General features: G+C 39.3%; 2 protein-coding genes, 1 non-coding gene and 1 pseudogene across 4 annotated transcripts; 3 read left to right on the forward strand and 1 right to left on the reverse strand.

Annotated features, from left to right (window-relative positions):
* Nucleotides 1-5573: 5573 nt before the first annotated feature.
* On the forward strand, nucleotides 5574-8926 carry LOC114820984 (heptahelical transmembrane protein 4-like). Of its 2 annotated transcripts, none has more exons than XM_029092480.2 (4): nucleotides 5574-5977; nucleotides 6361-6623; nucleotides 7128-7452; nucleotides 8091-8926. In XM_029092480.2, the coding sequence occupies exons 2-4, from the start codon at nucleotides 6364-6366 to the stop codon at nucleotides 8742-8744; spliced, it is 1239 nt and encodes a 412-aa protein (XP_028948313.1). In that variant the 5' UTR covers nucleotides 5574-5977; nucleotides 6361-6363; the 3' UTR covers nucleotides 8745-8926. The 2 variants fall into 2 exon arrangements, with proteins under 2 accessions (XP_028948313.1, XP_028948310.1); XM_029092477.2 differs by having other exon boundaries at nucleotides 5595-5977; nucleotides 8088-8926.
* An 86-nt stretch (nucleotides 8927-9012) lies between these two features.
* On the reverse strand, nucleotides 9013-9086 carry TRNAT-AGU (transfer RNA threonine (anticodon AGU)). The gene has a single exon. It is a non-coding gene; the product is annotated as a tRNA-Thr (tRNA).
* Nucleotides 9087-9658: 572 nt separating this feature from the next.
* On the forward strand, nucleotides 9659-11462 carry LOC114823761 (glycosyltransferase 6-like; annotated as a pseudogene).
* Nucleotides 11463-13888: 2426 nt separating this feature from the next.
* Nucleotides 13889-15531, forward strand: LOC103411018 (galactomannan galactosyltransferase 1-like). Its single transcript, NM_001328775.1, is given in 1 exon segment — nucleotides 13889-15531. A coding segment is annotated over 1 exon segment (1350 nt). The 5' UTR covers nucleotides 13889-13998; the 3' UTR covers nucleotides 15349-15531.
* Nucleotides 15532-20492: the final 4961 nt, after the last annotated feature.

Below are 20492 nucleotides of genomic sequence, written 5' to 3' on the forward strand. Positions count from 1 at the left end.
TGCCTTGGCCAAACCAACCCTTTATGACAAAAACTTTTGGCGCCGACAGGTCGACGATTTATCCAACTACAAGGATTCTGGTGCACTCTTGGTTCTTATCACCCCCGACGGCTCAATGCTCGAGCAGGCAATCACTCTAGGCTTCAAGGCATCAAACAACAAATTAGAATACGAGGCCTTATTGAGAGGCTTCTGAATGGCATATGATCTGGCAGTCAAGAAGCTTACAATCCATTCCGATTCTCAGCTTATCACTGGCCAGACTACCCTGGAATATGCAGCAAAGCATCCAAGGATGGCACTATACCTCGAGAAGGTATGAAAGCAACTTGAGGAGTTTTAGACTTACACCCTCACACAAGTGCCATAGGCAGACAACGCTCATGCGGACATCTTGGAAGCCTCAGGCACTGCTTTGGACTACTAGTTCAAACGCTCTATCCTAATTGAGTATTTAGGAAAACTGAGTATAGAAGAAAAACCAGCAGCCGAGGTTTTACAAGTCAATACAACACCAAGCTGGCAAAATCTCATCATCGATTACCTAATCAATGAGGCACTCCCTGCAAATAAATTAGAAGTTAGGAATCTCCAAAAAAAGGCGGCACGCTACTACATATAGAACGACATTCTCGTCCAAAGGTCATTTTCAAGCTCACATCTTCGCTGCCTAGCACCTTTTGACGACTTAAAAGTTCTAAGCTCAATCCACGAAAGAGTTTGTGGAAACCACTCAAAAGGTCAAACCTTAGCATAGAAGGTCTTCAACGCTAGCTACTACTGGCCTACCATGCATCAAAACGCTAAGGAATTTGTTCAAAAGTGCGACAGCTGCCAATGTTTCAAGCATGTACCCACACTGTCTGCCAGCGAGCTCCACCCGCAAATAAGTTCATGGCCATTCATGCAGTGGGCAATCGACGTGGTAGGGCCCATGTCGCCTGCTACTCGGGGCAGATGCATAATGATCGTGGCTACCGGCTACTTCACCAAGTGGGTAAAAGCCTAGCCCATGACCATCACTACTCAATTAGACATAGAGCACTTCATATGGAGGAACATTATTTGTCGGCTCGGCATCCCTCAATCTATCGTCACTGACAATGGCCCGTAATTTGTAGGCAAAGACTTGGCAAAGTTCTTCCAGAAATATGGCATCAAACAACACATGTTTACGCCTAGATATCCCCAAGGCAACAGCTAGGCGGAGGCATCCAACAAGACAATCCTAGATTGCCTTAAGAAATCCCTCACAGATAAGCAGGGAAAGTGGCCAGAAAAACTTCCCGGTGTCCTATGGGCGTATCGTACAACCAAACGACGAGCAACCGGTGAAACTCTTTTCTCATTGGCATTCGATTTAGAAGCAATCATCCATCCCAATGTCATCGTGCCGAGCATCAGCACCATATTGCCAACTTTTAAGCAGAACAAAAATAAGATGGCAACAAATCTAGAACTAGCAGAGAAGGAACGCGAGAAGGTTATCACCCATATTGTAGCCTACCAGCAGCAGCTCCTCTCTAGCTACAACAAAAGGGCAAAGATTAGGCAGTTTCAACCTGGAGATCTGGTCCTAAGAAAAACATTCATCACTACCTAAAGAGAAGGCTCCAAAAAGATTAATCATATATGGGAAGGTCCATATAAAGTCAGCAGAGCAGGTGGCAAGAATAGGTACACCCTAAGCACCATGAACGACAAAGAGATCGACAAACGATGGAATGCCTATAACCTGGGGAAGTACTACGCATGACCTCCCATTTCTCCATTTATCTCCAAAATTCAATAAGCTTTAGCTACCCCTAAAGAGGCTTTTTGCTTCCCACAAACACTCAAACACATTCTTCTTGGAATTCTAACTTTGGCATCGGAGATTCTTCAGCCAAAGCCCCTTTTCATTATGGACGCGTGAGGCTTTTGGCCTTAATCTTATGTGTTATTATTTTGCAGGTGCAGATTCGTCAATCAAAGGAAGGCAGAAATTTGTATCCACATGCATCACAAATATATTTTTTTTATTATTAACAAGGAGCAATGCCTCAACAGAGAACTCGGAGATGTGGAATCCCAAAATGGATAGGACAACAAAACTGTTAATTTGATTCCATCGGAAAATGCATAAGTTTGAATAGTGATCATTTTTCAAAGTTTATTGCTTTTGAGGGCAACGATCCTTAAAATATTCCTTTGACGAAGGATTGACGCTTGATTAAGGAAGATGGAAAGGAAGTCAAAAGTAGGTATATTTTTTTTCTTACAAATTGTATAATTAGTAAAAGATTATAAACATAATTAACGAACTTATATGTATATATGAATATATATTATGATGGATAATTATTAATTTTGTTTATTATTATTTATTCAATTACTAGTTTTGTTTATGTTTATTTAAATTGTCATTTTTATTTTTTTTTATTATTAATATTTTTTCTGTCAGTTATGGACGACAGAATTGTCCTTGTATCCAACCGAATTTCTCAAAATTTAGTGTCGATTGAATCCGACGGAATGATTAATGTCACTTGTAACCAATGCCAATGTCTCCTATCCGACACCATTTTGCTTTTCTTGTTTAATGGACTCTCCTTTTTCTAGGCGGATTAAGAGTCCTATCCGACAACAAAAGCATTTTCGTGACACAAGCAATGTTGTCAGTTCTTTTATTAGCCATTACATGAATTTCTGTTGGATTTTTTGTTAATTTCCGACATAAATGGGCTTTTCTTGTCGTTTTTAAAAGACAATATTGGGTACTTTTGTAGTAGTGAAGGACCATCTTGCATAACCTTTGATTGAAACGCTTTTCCTTGCCACCTAAGCCAAGCATTTCAAGAATTAAAATTCGAGCACAACAACGTATGTGAAAAGACACAGTAAAGGAAAGAGATGTACTTGTTTGTTGAGATGTTGCAGAAGTTGCCTTCTCTTGCCCATTCCCTTGCTTGTCACTCTTTCCATCACAATTATTGAATGACTTTCTTTTCTTGGCACTTTTAGAGAATTCCCCAGAGACCTTGCCCTCTTTTGTCGTTTAGAGTAGGTTGGCTTCGAGTTGAGGGTTTAAAGGAGACAGGGAAGCAAAGATGTAGATGGCAAACCACCCGCAAACTTGAATTTTTGTATCGGCACAAGCTAAAGTGGCTCCACTTTTCTACAAAAACAAAAAACAATGGATAAGCTAAACAAGAGACTTAAGAAATAATTTACTATTGTAAAAAAAAAAGCAACAATTAACTTTAAATCTAAACCAACTAAAAGTGTAACAATCCAATTAAGTAAGTAATATAATCAAATTCGATCCCCAACAACGGTGCCAGAAAGTTGTTATGAAATTAGCAACTTAAATATTAAGCTACTAATTACACGTTTTAAACTCACAAGTGCACAAGATCAAACACATAGTGTAGAAAGAAAGTACGAGATCATTCCCACGAGGATTGCACTAATATATACTAGAATATGATTCATTTATAAGTGAGAGGTCAACCAATTCTTAAGGAGACATTGAACAAGAAAAAACTAAATAAAGTAAGTTAATATGGTATAGTTAACTTATTTGTGGCCTCATGGTAAAAGATCCATTGGTATTTTTATTCATTTATAAGTGAAAAATTTTAAGCTTAATTTTCGCTAAAAACGAATATGAGTAAAATTATTATGGCTAGAATCTTAGGGCAACAAAAAAAAAAAAAAACAATGTCTGGTAAACTATTACATAAATTGGTGTGAATATGTTAAATGACTAAAAAAGACATGGTATTTTTTTTCAAACGATATTATCTACACTAAAGAAGTGATGGTGTGGGTTAAGCTTCACAATAGGCTAACAATAATGTGGTTCAAGTTTGCCTTTGGCGAGAATCAAACCTAAGACGTCTCACTTATAAGGGAAAATGAATATCACTAGACTGTAGTACTAAATGACAAATAGAAATGGTTTAATGTAAAATAATAATGGTCAAAGAGAAATGTAGGACAATGATTGTAATTTTGTAAAATATGTGGTATACTTGCCATTTAAAAATTTCTTTAAATGGACACTGATTAGTGATTACTACGCTTTGAAAAAAAAAATCATTTTTTTTAGAAGCATTGTAGACTCTACTTATGCTTTTTTTATATGTTATTTTATGTTTTTCTATTGTCATTGTCAACAGTTTCTTAAAAAAAGTTTTTTTTTTTTTTTTACCAAACACATTTAATGTTTCAGATTTTTTAATAAGTTGTTTTTTTTTAAAAAAAAAAAAAAAAAAGCACCACAATCCCAAACTAACCCTTAATTCATTTTCCCAAACTAGCTAGGTACCAATTGCCACACAAAAATTTAAGGCTTGGGAAAAGAAATGAATGAACGGTTTGCAACTTTACATGCATACTCTGTGCAGTAGATAACATGTATCAATGATCCAATGTCATGGACTCATGGCAGATATATATTATAATTGCCCAACAAACAAACTTGCATGGTTGCACCCTTAAATCTATGAGGAAGCTATGCATTATTTCCCTTGCAATATCAATTTCTCAACGTCCTTTGTGTGAACCATTTACCTATTGATCACATATCCATTGTAGGACAATGCATTCAAGTGCCCACTCCTACTGATGAGTGATGATATTATGTAGAAGAGAAAGAAGGTGATGAGTGATGATATTCTAGTGTGGTTGAGTTAATACTAAGGGTGTGATATCCACACATCCCTTTTTACTTCTCTCGCACCTTTTTAATTTTAAGCCGTTAGATTGGATGAATTAAAGAATATCAAATGACATAAATTAACAAGGGGTGTGAGAGTAGTAAAAAGGGGTGTGTGGATAGCACACCCCTAATACTAAATGTATGGACTCTAACAAATAACCCATTAAAACTCGACATCTAATATGGACATTTAATTAAATGCCTATTAATAATTACGGTACAGTTTTCAAAAACCAAAACCGAAACCAAACCGTTTCCTACTTTGCGGTTCGGTTTCAAAACCAAAACCGTTTCAAAACTGCAAAATCGAACCGTTCGATGTGAACCGAATTTGTTTGTGTTTCGGTTTTGGTTTTTTGTTTTAAGTGTCCACCCCTACTTGGTCGTCGAATTGGGGTTGCCAGGTGTGCTTTTTGTTTTTGGGGGTGGGGACCTGGGGTGGCTTCAAAGGAATGAATGAGGATCTTCTTCGGATTTTCTTTATGAGGATCCTCCAATCACGTCTGTTCAACGTATATCGTGCGGCTAGTTTCCGTCAAGTACTGTTTATATTCAATTTTAAATAAAAAATTTACAATAATTTCTAACTGCACGATGTACGATGAACGAACGTGATTGAAAGATCCTTGTGATTCTCACAAAAAGGACCCGGAAAGGATCCTAAATGCAGAAGAATGAGGGACAAAGTTGAAATTGTCTCCATATATTTTCACTTATTTACACTTAACACATTAAAAAATATCAAAGAATATACCGTAAACAAAAAAAAATGTATGAAACGTTCAAAAAGTAAAAGGATAAAAAATTATTTTCTATTAATTTGTCAGCCTGATGGCGCTTTATGGGACACATCTCTCAACAAAAGATTGCATTGGGTCACGTAACTTTTAACGCTCGAACACCGCCTTGGCTTAATCTCAAAGCAGTTCGGCAAAATATCTTGAATTCCCTCCGAGACGTGCCAAACTTGGTAACAACTAATAAGTGTCTGCTGGCCCACCCGATCGACCTCCACCGGCATCTCCGCATCTCCTCAATCGAATCTCTCCCCTCAATTCCCAAATCTGTATTTTAATTTTTAATCACCCACGTCCAATTTCCTCTTGTGATTTCTATCAAGGACAATTCTCCTTCTTCTGATTATCACTGCTCCATTATTTATACAAATATATATAAAAAGGACCGACTCTGAAGACCCCATCTGGGAAAGAAGACGAATCTCCTTCTGGGGCTGCTTTGGTTGTTCTCAGCTGGCGGGTCTTCGATTTTTCGGTACGTTTTCTCACCTGGGTTTTGCTTGGCATGCTTTGATTTCCCACCATTACTTACTATTTGTGATTAGATTGTTAATGCTGGATTTTGCGTACCTTTAATTTGGCTTTGGTTTCCAAGAAAATGCAACAAAAGAAAATGGACAATTAGATTTGAGACTAAATTTTTTTGTAATGGGTTTGCATTCTCTCTGCAATTGTTCATATTTCAATTCAAAAATAAAAAATTTGATGCATTTTTCGATTTTTTACGTTGGATTTGATAAGGGTCAATGCTTCAGGATCTGGGTTCATTGCCTGGTACCTTATAATTGTTCTTTGGCAACGAAAGAGAGAATTTTTCAATGTGTTAAGTGTGACATTGTATGATTTGGGGTTAAACAGAAAATGGGGAGCGAAATCGAAGAATTTGAAGATCCAAAACTTTCATCCGAAGCATTGGAGAACAATCGTGCATCTTCGTCGAAGGAAGGCAAAGGAAAGTGGCTGTGGGAGAAGGTGAAGTATCAGCTGGTTGAGTACCACACTTTGCCAAATTACTTGAGGGACAATGAGTTCATCTTAGGCCATTACCGGTCTGAATGGCCATTGAAGCAGGTCTTGCTTAGTATGTTTACCATCCACAACGAGACGCTGAACGTTTGGACGTAAGCCTCTGTCTGTATATGAGTCTTCTTTTTTTTTTATATATTATTTGGAAATGTTTAGTTGTACATATATGACATTATGTGATCATTTGGTCTGCACCAGTAATATGGTTAACGGGTCTGTTGCTTTCAGATAAAAGCTATTAATCGGGAGTTTATTTTAAACAGTTTCTATATTTCCCCTCTTGAAGTTTGTAATATTTAATGAGAAAGCAAAAACTGTTCATAATTTTCCTTGTTTCTTCTGAGTTAACAGTAGTGGATTAAACTGTTGAATATGACAATTTACTTCGATCACAAGAATTGTATTGACTTCCATATTTCTATGTCAAACCCACGAAATTCTCTGATGTGAAATTATGTATCCTTTTTTTGTTATAGAGGTGCGCGGTTGGTTTTTTTAACTTTGTGTAAAAATATATTTTTGGTAACTGATATGTCGGAACTAGAACGGCATAAACTTCAACGTTGGACAATCTTTTCTAACAAATTATTGCTTTCCAGGCACTTGATCGGATTCTTCCTTTTTCTTTCCTTGACCATATACACTGCAAATAAGGTTCCAGAGGTCGTTGATCTTCATGCTCTGCAGCATTTTCCTGATGTGCTGAAAAAGGCGGATCTGCACAAATTACATGAAGAATTCATGACCTGCCTCCCTTCCTTACCCAACATGCCAGATCTTAACAGACTTAGAGAAGAGTTAAAGATGTCGTTAACTTCAATCGATCTGCTACCCTCACTCTCTGGTTGGCATGTTATGGAACTTCTGAAAAACTGTTTGCCACAACGATTCTCCCATGGCAACCAAACTGATGTCTGTGTGCTGGTATGCTCGACCTTTAAAGCCGTAGATCCAATGATATTAACTTATCCACTGACCATTTATATACATTCGTAATACCTTTTAAGCTTTTAGATTCTTCCATTATGTTCAATAGGTTCTTTCTTCCTGAATGAACATTTTACTATTTGACGTTCTCCTCCTCCAATTCAATATGAACAATAAATAGTTTATGTATTGTTGAAATATGTTTTAACTTATTTTGATCCTTTGGCATTTAATTATCTAGTTCCTCACATCTACACACTCATCCCCAGTGTGCCATTTACAAGGCTTTGATTTTCTAGCATAATGTGCTTAGAATTGTATCATTTATGTGAGATTTTTTAGTATAAATGTGAGTTTTGCAAAATGGTTTTCCTTAATAGTTTGGCTACTCAAATTATCGCATAGCTGTCCATCTAAGATGATATGTAGGAAAGTTAACTGATAGTTGTGTCCTATTTCACACACACGGGCGCGTGCACAATCTAATTGTGTGAGCCCTTGGAGCATTAAATAATATAAAAGCATGAGCAGTTAGAATCCCCAATCATATAAATCTACTTTCCATTGTCAATGTTAATGTACTTTGGGAGATGCATCTGCTAACATACTTTAATTTGTTGTTTGGATTTAAGCAGCGTAGCATGAAGGAGGATGTAGCAAACATAATAGCACCATTGATGATTAGACCAATCACAAGATGGCCATTTTTTGCCTTCTTGGGGGGAGCCATGTTTTGTTTGCTGACCAGCAGCGCATGCCATCTCCTCTCTTGCCACTCTGAGCTCATGTCGTATATCATGCTCAGGATGGACTATGCTGGAATTGCAGCCCTTATATCTACCTCATTCTACCCTCTCGTCTACTACAGTTTCATGTGTAACCCTTTCTTGTGCGCCCTCTACATGGGATGCATAACCCTCTTGGGAATTGCCACAGTTTTGGTTTCCCTTATCCCAGTCTTTCAAAATCCTGAATACCGAATAGTCCGTGTGTCTCTTTTTCTTGGCATGGGCTTGTCCGGGATTCTACCTGTTATGCACAAGCTGATCTTGTTTTCAGATCAACCTGAGGCACTCCACACAACCGGGTATGAGATTCTGATGGGCCTTCTCTACGGGGTGGGAGCCCTGGTCTATGCCACAAGGATTCCGGAACGATGGCTGCCTGGGAAATTCGACATAGCAGGGCACAGCCACCAGCTGTTTCACGTATTGGTAGTGGCGGGGGCATACACCCATTACCGTGCAGGGCTGGTGTACCTCCAGTGGCGCGACTTAGCGGGTTGCTGATTTAGTGAATTAGGAAGGTTGCCTCTTGACTCTAGTATTAGTGGGTAACTGTAAGGTCTCTGTTTGTTGTTATTTTATGTGTAGCGTAAATAATGTGATTTCCGATTTGTGACTAGAATTGGGCACAGAAAATCGTGTTTGGTTCCTGGGAAAATGAAAAAAAGAAACATTGTATTGGAGTATTTCTATGTTTTTTCTTGTACGCTTTCTGTATGAAAGAATTGCAGTGCAGTACGTGAACAAAAAGGGAGGAAAAATAATTTGTTTTTGCTTTCATTGAGAGTTGAACTCAAGACCTCCCGCTTACTAAACGGGTGCTCTAACCAACTGAGCTATGAAAGCTTCTTGTTATGTATTCCATCGGAATTATTTTTTACAAGAATACGGCCAATTTTTCACACCGCGTTTCCTTTTCCAATGCATTCCCTTTTCCCGTTCATCCATACTTTCTGAATTTATTAGCGTGGAAATTAATGGGAAGAAAATTTGTATATTTAAGTAGATCCAAGCAATATTTGATAAATGAATTTCTAATTTTGTTCTGGTAAATTAACTGATTTTGATATTGTAGTTTGGTTAAAGTTCTATTTTAATTTTACAGATTTTTCAATGTCAACTCACAAAGTCAACTAAATTGTTTGAGAAACGTCTCACATGTGATCCGAACGTGTTAAATTAAATAAGCATAATTAGCAAATTATTTAAAATCATGAAAAATCCAACTAAATTAAATTTGTAAAGCTTCGGCAATCATCAATCATAACTACACAAACAAAGGAGATGCCACAATAGGGGTTTGTCCTTCCATACTTTAGGGTCTCACAATGAAACCATCTCTAACCTGAACTAACCAACAATAAATTCATCTAAATTGCTAAAAAAGAGAGAATTGCTTTGAAATACAGTAAGTTTAAACTTAAAACGCAGTGAGTAGCATGTTGTAGAAAACAAAAAAGAACATCCAAATTTTTTACTCCTTTACATTGGCATTCTACGTTTAGTTTAAGCCATATAAAGTAGCAGCCATAGTCCAAACTTCATCTTTCTTCCTCCTTTCTCTATCATTCAGTCATTCATTTATGTTCATAAAATCCCAGATCACAACCGGCACTGCAATGATTACTTGCCCTTTCTACCTTCATTCCTTTCGGAAACAAATCCCCTTTCTCCCATAAACGTCTCCCCAAAATTCAATTCCCACTTCCAATTTTAGGCATTTGTCTCATATTAACAAAAATCGCCAAATCCCCAAATCCCCAGAATCCCAATCCCCCCTTCTTTCTCTCTCTCTCTCTCTCTCTCTCTCTCTTCAAATATGCATCCTAATCCTATCCCACTCTTCCCACTTACTCCACCTTCCCACCTCCCAAACACCTTCCAATGGCAAAACCCACCCACCAATCCCGACCCTGCACCGACGGGTTTTCCTTCCTCGCTGGCCTATTCATCGCCCTTTTCTCCGTCTGGTTCTTCTGGTGCTTCATCGCCCTGTACCATCACAAACCCAATTTCGGATTCCTCCTTTTTCCTATACCCGGCTCGGGATACGCCGCCCACGACCCAAATCCAGAACCCGACCCGATTGACACTACCTTTTACGACGACCCGGAACTGAGCTACTTCATAGAAAGCCCGATCAGGAACTGGGACCAAAAGCGGCGCGTTTGGCTGGACCTACTTCCGTCGCTCGCTTCCGGGTCGCGAAACCAGGTCCTCCTCGTCACCGGATCGCAGCCGTCCAAGTGTAAGAACCCGATTGGCGATCATTTTCTTCTGAGGCTGTTCAAGAACAAGGTGGACTACTGTCGTTTACATGGACACGAGATTTTCTACAACAACGCGCACTTGCATCCCAACATGGACTCCTATTGGGCCAAGCTTCCGGTTATTCGCGCCGCGATGCTGGCCCACCCAGAAGCCGAATGGATCTGGTGGATGGATTTAGATGCGGTTTTTACGGACATGGAATTTAGGGTTCCGTTGGGCCGGTATGAAAATCACAACCTTGTAGTCCACGGTTGGCCCAATATGGTTTATGGGGACAAAGATAATAAAAGTTGGACCGGGCTCAATGCCGGGGTGTTGTTAATTCGAAATTGTCAGTGGTCCATGGACTTAATTGATGAATGGGCCTCGATTGGCCCACAGACCCCGGATTTTGAAAACTGGGGCCGAATATTGACATCGGTATTCAAGGACAAGCCGTTCCCACTCCCAGACGATCAATCCGCTCTGATTTACTTGCTCTTCACGGATGAGGAGAGGTGGGGGAAAAAAGACTTATTTGGAGTGGGAGTACTACTCGGAAGCTTATTGGATAGGGGTAGTGGGGAAGTACGATAACTTCACCGAGAGTTACGCCGAGACGGAGCGAAACGACAACGGTTTAAGGAGGAAACATGCGGAGAAAGTGAATGAGTGGTACGGTGCGAAAAAAGAGACGTATCTTAAGGGGCGCGTGAGGAGACCGTTTGTGACGCATTTTACCGGGTGTCAACCGTGCAGCGGAGAGCACAATCCACAGTATACCGGGGATTCGTGTTGGGACGAGATGAATAGGGCTTTGAATTTCGCGGATAATCAAGTACTTCAAAATTATGGTTTTGTGCACCTTGATTTGAGTTCGTCAACTGTTTCTGTTATGTTGTAACGTTTGATTAATTAATTAAATTGTGAGGTTTTAAATTATAGAAAGATAATAAGCATAGTTGTGTTTTTGTTGGTTGTACATGTTGTATTTGATGAAATATGTCCTCTACAAGTAATCATATTTTATTGAGAATAAAAAAATCTGAAAAAACAATGTATTTGATTTCAAGTTTCAACTAATGATCCTTAGATTTCGTGGAGTGTAGAAGCGAAGGTCTATAATATATTATGAAATGGGAAATGCTGCCAAATTAGAAAACTTTGGTCAATAAAAAACACATGATTATTGCTTTGTATGTGGTCACTATTTATAAACAATGTGTCATTCTTGATTGGTGTAACGATCACATTTGGAAAAAAAAATTTCCGTTTAATTTTTTTTCTTTCCCAAAGGTAAGAATTTCATTATACTTGTCAACAATGTAGTGGTGTAATTTTATAAAATATAAAGGATTACAAAGGCAAGAAGGGTCCCACTTCAGACAATATTAAACAGGTTAAAAAACTACTTATGTAAGTGATTATGTTGCGAATCTTCTGACATTGGTATCTGTTAGTGTTAATCTCCACTGTTTACTTATGGTTTTGGTTGTTTTTCTGTATAAGTATATTAATAAGACTGACCCATACTAATATGAAGATTATTATTATTAATTTGTAATTTTAAAACATTATCTCCAGTTTTCATGTAAGATGCTTCACCTTGTAGTTATTATGTTTCCTTACCATGTGCTTACCAGTCAACAAATTGAGCTAGGTGTGGTCTTTTTTTTTTTTTCACTATCATTAAACATTTATTGTTGGTCTGATTGCTTGTCTAGCGATCCCTTCTAGCTGTCATCGAGAGTTCGGATTTGAGATGCTAAATAAGAAGATATGTAAGCGAGGTGCAAAAGCAGGCATGCAACAAGTGAAACGGACTACCTTCTCGCCTCATCCCATCCGAGTGGACACCACATCTTGTCCTAAACTCTGTTGTTTTTCAATGCTAATCATTTTTTATTAAGAACTTGTAATTTTGATGGTTAAGATTATTTATATCTGTATTTGAACTAAAGTCTAACTTCCCCTTCACAATGTAATTTGTATATAGAAAATGGGGGAAAGAAAAAAACTATTTTTGTAGGAAAAAAAAAAGCTAAATTGAATATTACAAAATCTTCTCTTTTTTTTTGTTGGTTATAACTAGGGGAAAATGTAACTCTGAACTCATGCTTATGTTAACTCATTGAAGTTGCACCATCATCTGGAGAGACTTTTTTGTGTATCCAGAACATAAGGTGGTACATCATGTGTTATAAAGTGGAGACATTGAAAAGGGTAATGCTAATTGGGATGGAATTTATTGTCAAATTACCGTGTCAACGGAATTGTTAACTGTACCATACCGATTTTGTGTCAATTGTAATGGCACGGTATTGTATTAAACCGAATTTTTTTGATACGGTATTGATATTCGATAACATTACTAATGATATTATTGTACTGTACCAAAAAATATAAATATATATTACATAATTTATATATGTAAATATTTAGTAAAAATCCATTATTGCCTCTCATTCCTTTGGAGCATATCAATCTTATCGTCTACTTATATTATAATACGTTATGTATCATTTTTGTGTTCCGAATACACATCAAAATTTATCCATCATTTATATCACTATCTTATGAATATAAGTAAACTAATTATGAACTTGAAGTTTTCTTTATACACGTGGTATGGCGAGAATCAGATACAAAACCCTCAAATGGAGGAATAAACACTTTGACGATTTGAACTAGAGATTATGTGACAATAATTTGCATTGGTGGGTTGCAATTTTACAAGCTTAAAATCTCATGTTCATCACTTGTTTGAATGTTGCCACCTGTCTGGGTAATTATCAATCAACATCATAACTAATTCAATTCAACACTATGCCAACTCTATTTGCCAAACCAATTCCTTCCAAATAAAAGAAATCCTTTTACAGAATTTTTAAAAAAAATTTAAAAGTAAAATTCTGCATGAACTCTCTGTCAACTTATGTTTTCAACACAATTTTTATACCGATATTTAAATATATTATGTCAAAAATAAAAAATGTTGAAAAATTCATAAAAATCTTACTTTTGAAAAAATTTCCAAAACATTTATCTCCAATAATATAAGTTTTAGATTTCCTTTTCATTCCAAACAAGTCCATGTTCATTATTAATATCACAATAAAGTGCACCTAAATGACCATAATACCTTCCTTCATTCCTTTCTTGTGAGTCGCACCCACACTAAAGTAACGTGGTGTGGGTCATAAAAGTAAAAGCGACAAAATTCTAATTTCTACCCACGAAGGTGCCGGTTCATAAACACATACATACACGTGTCTGCTTGATCAAGGTGTAGGCCAGACAAAGGGACCCAACGAATGCCGTAGATCGTGGCGCACTTTAGCATCTTCAGCGCTACTAAACCGACTATGCACTCTACACTCCCCCCACTTCTCAAACCCTTCTGCTAAACATATCCAGAGGACCAGAATAGAAGCTGTACGAAACCCTTCATCGATGGCCGCAAAACGACACCGTTAACAACCCAGCCCTGTCGCATTTTCCATTTCCAATGCTCTCCCCTGAGTTGCCTCAAATGTCGAAACCCTATGCCAGAGCAAGGCCGTCTTCCTGGGTCGCCGACGGACTGCTTTTCTTCGGCGGCGCATTTATCGCTCTTCTCCTCCTCTTCACTCTCTGGACTTTCGTAACCCCTTCTTCCATCCCCAATTTCAACCGCACGGTCGCTCCGCCGCCAACCGCTGCTGAACCCGATCAATGCGCCGACGACGCTGACCTCCGCCGGGACCCCCGGAACCGGACCTTCTACGATGACCGGGAGGTCCGGTACACGCTCGGACAGCCGGTTCGGGACTGGGACGAGAAGCGGCGGCAGTGGCTGCTGCACCACCCGTCGTTGGCGTCGGGAGCGGGGGAAAGGATTCTGATGGTGACGGGATCCCAGCCGTCCGCGTGTAAAAATCCTATCGGCGATCATCTCCTCCTGAGATTCTTCAAGAACAAGGTGGACTACTGTAGAATCCACGGCCACGAAATCTTCTACAACAACGCGTTGCTGCACCCGCGGATGGGGAACTACTGGGCCAAGCTCCCCGTAATCCGGGCCGCCATGGTGGCCCACCCGGAGGCCGAGTGGATCTGGTGGGTCGACTCGGACGCGTTGTTCACCGATATGGAGTTCAAGCTCCCGCTGGACCGGTACAAAAACCACAACCTCATCGTCCACGGGTGGACGCACCTGGTAATGGAGACGCACAGCTGGACCGGGCTCAATGCTGGGGTGTTCTTAATCCGGAACTCCCAGTGGGCCATGGATTTCCTCGAGGTGTGGGCCAGCATGGGCCCGCAGACGCCGGAGTACGAGAAGTGGGGGGAGACCCTCCGGTCAACGTTCAAGGACAAGGCGTTCCCGGAGTCGGACGATCAGACGGGCCTGGCTTACTTGATCTACAGGGAGAAGGAGAAATGGGGGGACAAGATTTATCTGGAGAGCGAGTATTATTTCGAAGGGTACTGGGCGGAGATCGTGGGGACGCTGGATAAGATCGAGGCCAGGTACGACGAGATAGAGAGAGGGGAGGAGGACAATGCGGTGCGTTTGAGGAGGAGGCACGCGGAAAAGGTGAGCGAACAGTACGGTGCGTATAGGGAGGAGTACTTGCGTGAGGCGGGGTACGGGAAGGGGAGCTGGAGGCGGCCGTTCGTCACGCACTTTACGGGATGCCAGCCGTGCAGCGGAATGCACAACGAGATGTATTCCGGGGAGTCGTGCTGGGACGGGATGCGGAAGGCGTTGAATTTCGCGGATAACCAGGTGCTGCGTAAATATGGGTACGTGCACCCGAGCGCGGGGGAGAGTGCTGCCACTCCGGTGCCGTTTGATTACCCGGCCGAGTTTTGAAAAGGTGCAGAATAGCATATAGCTTTTGTTTGATTGCTTTTGCTTTTGGCTTTTGTTTATTCGGCTTTTGTAAAAGGTGGATTTATTAATCAATTACTTATGCTGATTGGATTCATTGGATGATGAAAGCTCTTGACTGATTTGTTGACTAAATTGTATGGAAAGTGACTAAATTATTGGATCTGTCTTATGAGCGGGGAAGTGTTTGGCCATGCAAAAGGTATATAGGGGAGTTGTTGATGATGATGACAATTTGGGAAAACCCTAATGATATCTTAATCGTTGTTAGGAATGATGATAAATATACTTGTTTTTTTAATGGGGAGTTCAAGACTTGGAAGTTATATCAAACAAGGATAGAAACACAGACGTATCTTAATTTCTCATCACTGTTTTATTAGGGGTTTGGTGTCACATAGCTACCTTACCTACCCTCGTTTACTTTGCGTTGTATCAATTGATTCTTTAGCTTCCACATCTCCGTTGGCGGATCCACCTAGGGGCCGCCAAGGCTTCCAATTGCCCTACCGCCCACCGTTATTGCTACACATGATATCGTCTAAGTTCTTTTGATCTTCTCCTTGGGCCAAATGTCTCTCCCCTCCCTTCCTCACATTTCATTTCATGTACTTCTTGTAAATTCACATCTCACTATGCAATAAGTTTTGTTGACAAACATCGGAAGCTCCCACAACTTACAGTCTAGTGATATTTCTCTTTTTAATACTAAAATAAGTTCTAAGTTCGCAATACCAAGACTTCGTGCTATAGCAGTTTGAACCGATAGGCTCGATGGAAGGTTGGGTTGAACAATGTCAACCCAAGGCAACCCAAACGGAACCGGATATTATGAACAATAAAAATGATTGATTTTACTAAATATGGGCATCCCTCTTATTGTAATTTAGAATAAAACGTGAAATGGCAAATAGTTTGATCTTAATAAAACGTTCTGTGCGAGCGCATATGACATACCATTTGCCCTTGTTTTAGTCTTGCCCTCTTTCTTTAGCTTGCTTCTTTGCCTTCCCCCTTTGCTTCACTTTGTTCTGATTACCGCAAGCAGGTGTCTCATTGCCTGAACAAACGCAATCTCGCGTTAATTTTCTCACTCCATTTTTCAAAATTTCAAATGAAATTACCCAAAACAGAAACCATAATTTAGTTTACGAAACAATCCAAAAGATTTCTGCACTCGTGTTTATTTAAGTCTTTTTATTCTCCTTTGATTTCAATTAAAACTTATAATTTAAACAAGATTTTGCGAAGATCACTTCCCAACATTTTCTAACCCGGTTTCTCAGCGATAGCAGCGCCAGGTTTCTCAGAGGCATTACGTCGAACACCTTGTGCTTCATTTTCAAATTGTTCTATTGTTGAAGGTAAAAGAGGCCCAATAATTCCCCTTAGGCGAGAAGCATCTCCCTTGAGCTGCTTCTTGCGGAGTCTCTTCCGTTGAGCCCTCATAAGCCTCTGAGGCTCACTTTCGCCTTTGCCATCGTCTTCACCGCTCGTCGCTGAAGACCCACTTTCCTCTAAGTCATATGTTGGTACTTTGAAAGTAAACTGTGATGGATCATGGAATTCGAAGACATGGTTGGGGAGTTATAAGTGGGTGATTCGAGATTTTCCAGGTGTATGCGAAGAGCAGGACGGGCGAGGAAGAGGCCTTTTCATTCGGCAATCTTGGCGGAGCATAGGCTATTCGTGCAGCACTTGTGTTTTGCAAAAACGAAGGATTTATGAAGTTGGAGATTGAATCAGATGCCCAAGTGCTGCTGCGAATGATTAACAAGGGGGTTGAAGTGGATGCTGATTTGAAATGTCTTTTTGTTTGATATTGATTCTTTGGTGAAGTATATTGGAGATGTCAAAATTGGGTTTGTGCCACGGGATAGCTGGCTGCACACGATTGCCTCTTTTACTGCTGAACATAGTGATTCATTTGTTTGGGACGAGATAAGCCTTGCATTTTTATTTAATATTCTTGCATATAAACATTTCGATTAAATTATAAATAAGTCTATATTTTGATCCAAAAAAAGGTCTTCGCTAAGGTACCGTTTGGTACGTAGATGGAACGGAATGGAGGTTTCGTGTATGTTTGGTACGCGTAGGACGGAATAAGACGATTGTTCTGTTCTGCGTTTGGTACGTGTTGGAAGGAACAGAACCAAAAGATTGAATGATTGCGAAGCCACAGCCGGAGATGCAGAGACTGTAGGGCTTCCGTTGGCATTGTAAGTGTTCATCACGCTCAGCAAACTCTTCGGCACTTGCAAAATTATAGAATCGAAAATCGAAAACCAATTACAAAGAATTCAGCTTTGCAGTAAATCATACAATCTAAAACAAAAACCAACTAAAGAATTTGCATTTAATTATATAATCGAAAACAATAACCAACGAAAAATTCCGTTTTTCAGTAAATTATGAATCCTAAAACAAAACCAATTAAAAAGCATTCATCTTTGCAGGAAATTATGGATTGCAAAACATAAACCAATTAAAAAGAATTCACTTTCGCAGTAATTCTAAAACAAAAATCAATTAAAATTAAAAACCAATTCTCAAATTACCTGATAGAGGCTAAGAAGGCAAAGATTGGCATCGAGATTGTAGGTCTGCGAAGAAACCTGAAAAACAACCAAATAAACCCTGTCGTTCAATCAAAATTAATCAAACCCAAGTATTGGTTCCCGTCAATGAAGAGACAGAGACAGAGACGGAGAGGAAGATACATACCTGCCCGTTGACGTAGTTTTCGAGATTGGGAAGGATGTCGGGGTTGTACGAATTCACGGCGAGCAGCTGCTCCACCGCGAGCGCTACCTGCTGCTGTATTAGAAATAATCTATTTCTGTGAATTTTGTATTGTCGTTTTTCTTCGATACAAAATAAAAGTAGAGAAAACGAAGGGAGGGAGCAAAGATGCCATGGAAAACTAGGGCTCGGATGGAAGCGAGGAGGAAGAAGAAGGAGATGGAGAGGTTGGGATCTAAGGAAAGAGACAATGGGAAAGGGACATTTTTGTTTTAAAATGTTATAATTTTGTGTTCTACAGACGTGGGACGAATCGTTTCAAGGGGGTGAGGGGGAACAAAAATTCTCGTCCTGTGGAACAGTGCGTTCCACCCATTTTAGGCGCACCAAACCTTAAAATGCCCAACGTTACGTCTTCAAGCTCATCATTTGGCGAAAAAAAAGGGTTTGGGGGTGTGATATTCACACACCCCTTTTTACTTCTCTCACACCTTTTTAGTTTTCGGCGGATCAAATGAATTGAAGAAGATCAACGGACATAAATTAATAAGGAGAGTGTGAGAAGTAAAAAAGGCTGTGTGGATAGTACACCCCAAAAAAAAAATGTTGAGAACAGCCTCAGGGAACTTTGGGTGCTTTTCCTCCCTGCGCTTTTTTTTTAACGGAAAAATGGGACAAAATACCCACCCAATTGGTCCAATTCTTTGCTTGGTTTGGTTGTTAGCTAACTTAGCTTTGAGAAGAAGAAAGTGTTTGCCAAACCTTTTTTTTATTACGAGAGCCAGACAGCTTCGAGTCAGTCCCAATGATCTAATGCAAAAAATGTACGCATAGTTGTATTATTAGCACGGAAGACCGAAGTTGACAATGCCATTTTAGTTCTAATTTATGAGGAGATGAATATATTGAAATGTAATATTTAGTGCAAAGAAGCAAACTAATTGACCGAATCCAGTCTAATTAGTTGCTGTTTGTTTGTAATTATGCAGCTTTGGTTTTGCCTGTACGATGTTGCTTTGCAAATTGCAATTGCAGCTTTTAATTAAGTAGATTTTTATCATCTAATACAGGTTGCAGTTGCATCTACCCAAGTGTTTTCTATGTCCGAGTTGTACACATACAAATGTATCAAAAGAGCATTTTAGAAGAAGCACAATTTTTTATTCAAAGTGCTTTTTGAGAGATTCACCTTTTGAGCCTCCGTTTGCACTGAACTTGCACTCCATATACTTTGTCTTTGATCGACTTAGGTGAAGACTTTTAGATTCCCACACTTCTCTCCAAAGGTTAAACTTCGCATTTGCTCATTCATGAGTTTCATCTATCAACACTATATCGTCTGTGAAAAGTATAAACCAAGTAATATCATCTTGAATATATCCAATTAACTCATTCATTACCAATGCAAAAAGGTAAGGACTTAAAGGTGAGCCTTGATGTAACCCTACAGTTATGGGGAAGCTTTTGGTTTGTCCTTCATGAGTTCTTATGACAGTTCTTGCTCCATCATACATATCCATTTTAGCTTGGATATATGCTACTCGTACTCATTTCTTCTCTAAAATCCTCCAAAGAATGTCTTTTGGGACCCTATCATACGCTTTTCCAAATCTATAAAGACCATGTGCAAATCCTTTTTCATATCTTTATATCTTTCCATCGATCTTCATAAGAAATAGATTACCTCCATGGTTGAGCACTCTTGCATGAACCCGAATTGGTTGTCCAAGACCCGTGTCTCTTGCCTCAGTCCATGCTCAATTACTCTATCCCAAAGCTTCATTGTATGACTCATTAACTTAATACCCCTATAATTCATGCAACTTTGTACGTTGCCCTTATTCTTATAGATAGGCACCAAAGTGCTCTTTCATCATTCATTTGGCATCTTCTTCGTTTTCAAAATCTTATTGAAAAGGTCTGTGAGCCATGTTGTACCCTTTTCTCTCAAGACTTTCCATACTTTGATCAGTATATCATTTGGGCCCACTGCTTTTCTATGCTTCATCTTTTTCAATGCTACAACCACTTATTCCTTCTTAATTCGGCAGTAAAACGAGTAGTTTCTACACTCTTCTGAGTTACTCAACTCCCCCAAAGAAGTACTCATTTCATGTTCTTCATTGAAAAGATTATGAAAATAACCTCTCCATCTGTCTTTTGACCACGTTTTTATATCCATAATATATAAGTGTATATAAAGATTAAGGTGCCTGTTCTAGTCCTAAAAAAGCAAGGAAAACTCGTGAACCAACTGTGGGGCTAGCAACATGGAATGTCGTGAATAAATCTCTCTCGCTAATTCCAATCCAAATTGATCCAACCCAAAAGTTAGCAAAAACAGTGGAGGCCCAGAGGATGATCAACACAGAGATTGGGTT

The sequence above is a fragment of the Malus domestica genome, chromosome 02 (genome assembly GCF_042453785.1).
Source record: "Malus domestica chromosome 02, GDT2T_hap1".
NCBI lineage: Eukaryota > Viridiplantae > Streptophyta > Magnoliopsida > Rosales > Rosaceae > Malus > Malus domestica.

What these genes read in the sequence shown, in the direction of transcription:
- LOC114820984 (XM_029092477.2), top strand. Translation starts at nt 6,364, where the DNA reads ATGGGGAGCGAAATCGAAGAATTTGAAGATCCAAAACTTTCATCCGAA. An exon ending in GAGACGCTGAACGTTTGGAC is followed by an intron (nt 6,624 to 7,127) that starts GTAAGCCTCTGT and finishes ATTGCTTTCCAG; the next exon opens with GCACTTGATCGGATTCTTCC. An exon ending in AAACTGATGTCTGTGTGCTG is followed by an intron (nt 7,453 to 8,087) that starts GTATGCTCGACC and finishes TTTGGATTTAAG; the next exon opens with CAGCGTAGCATGAAGGAGGA.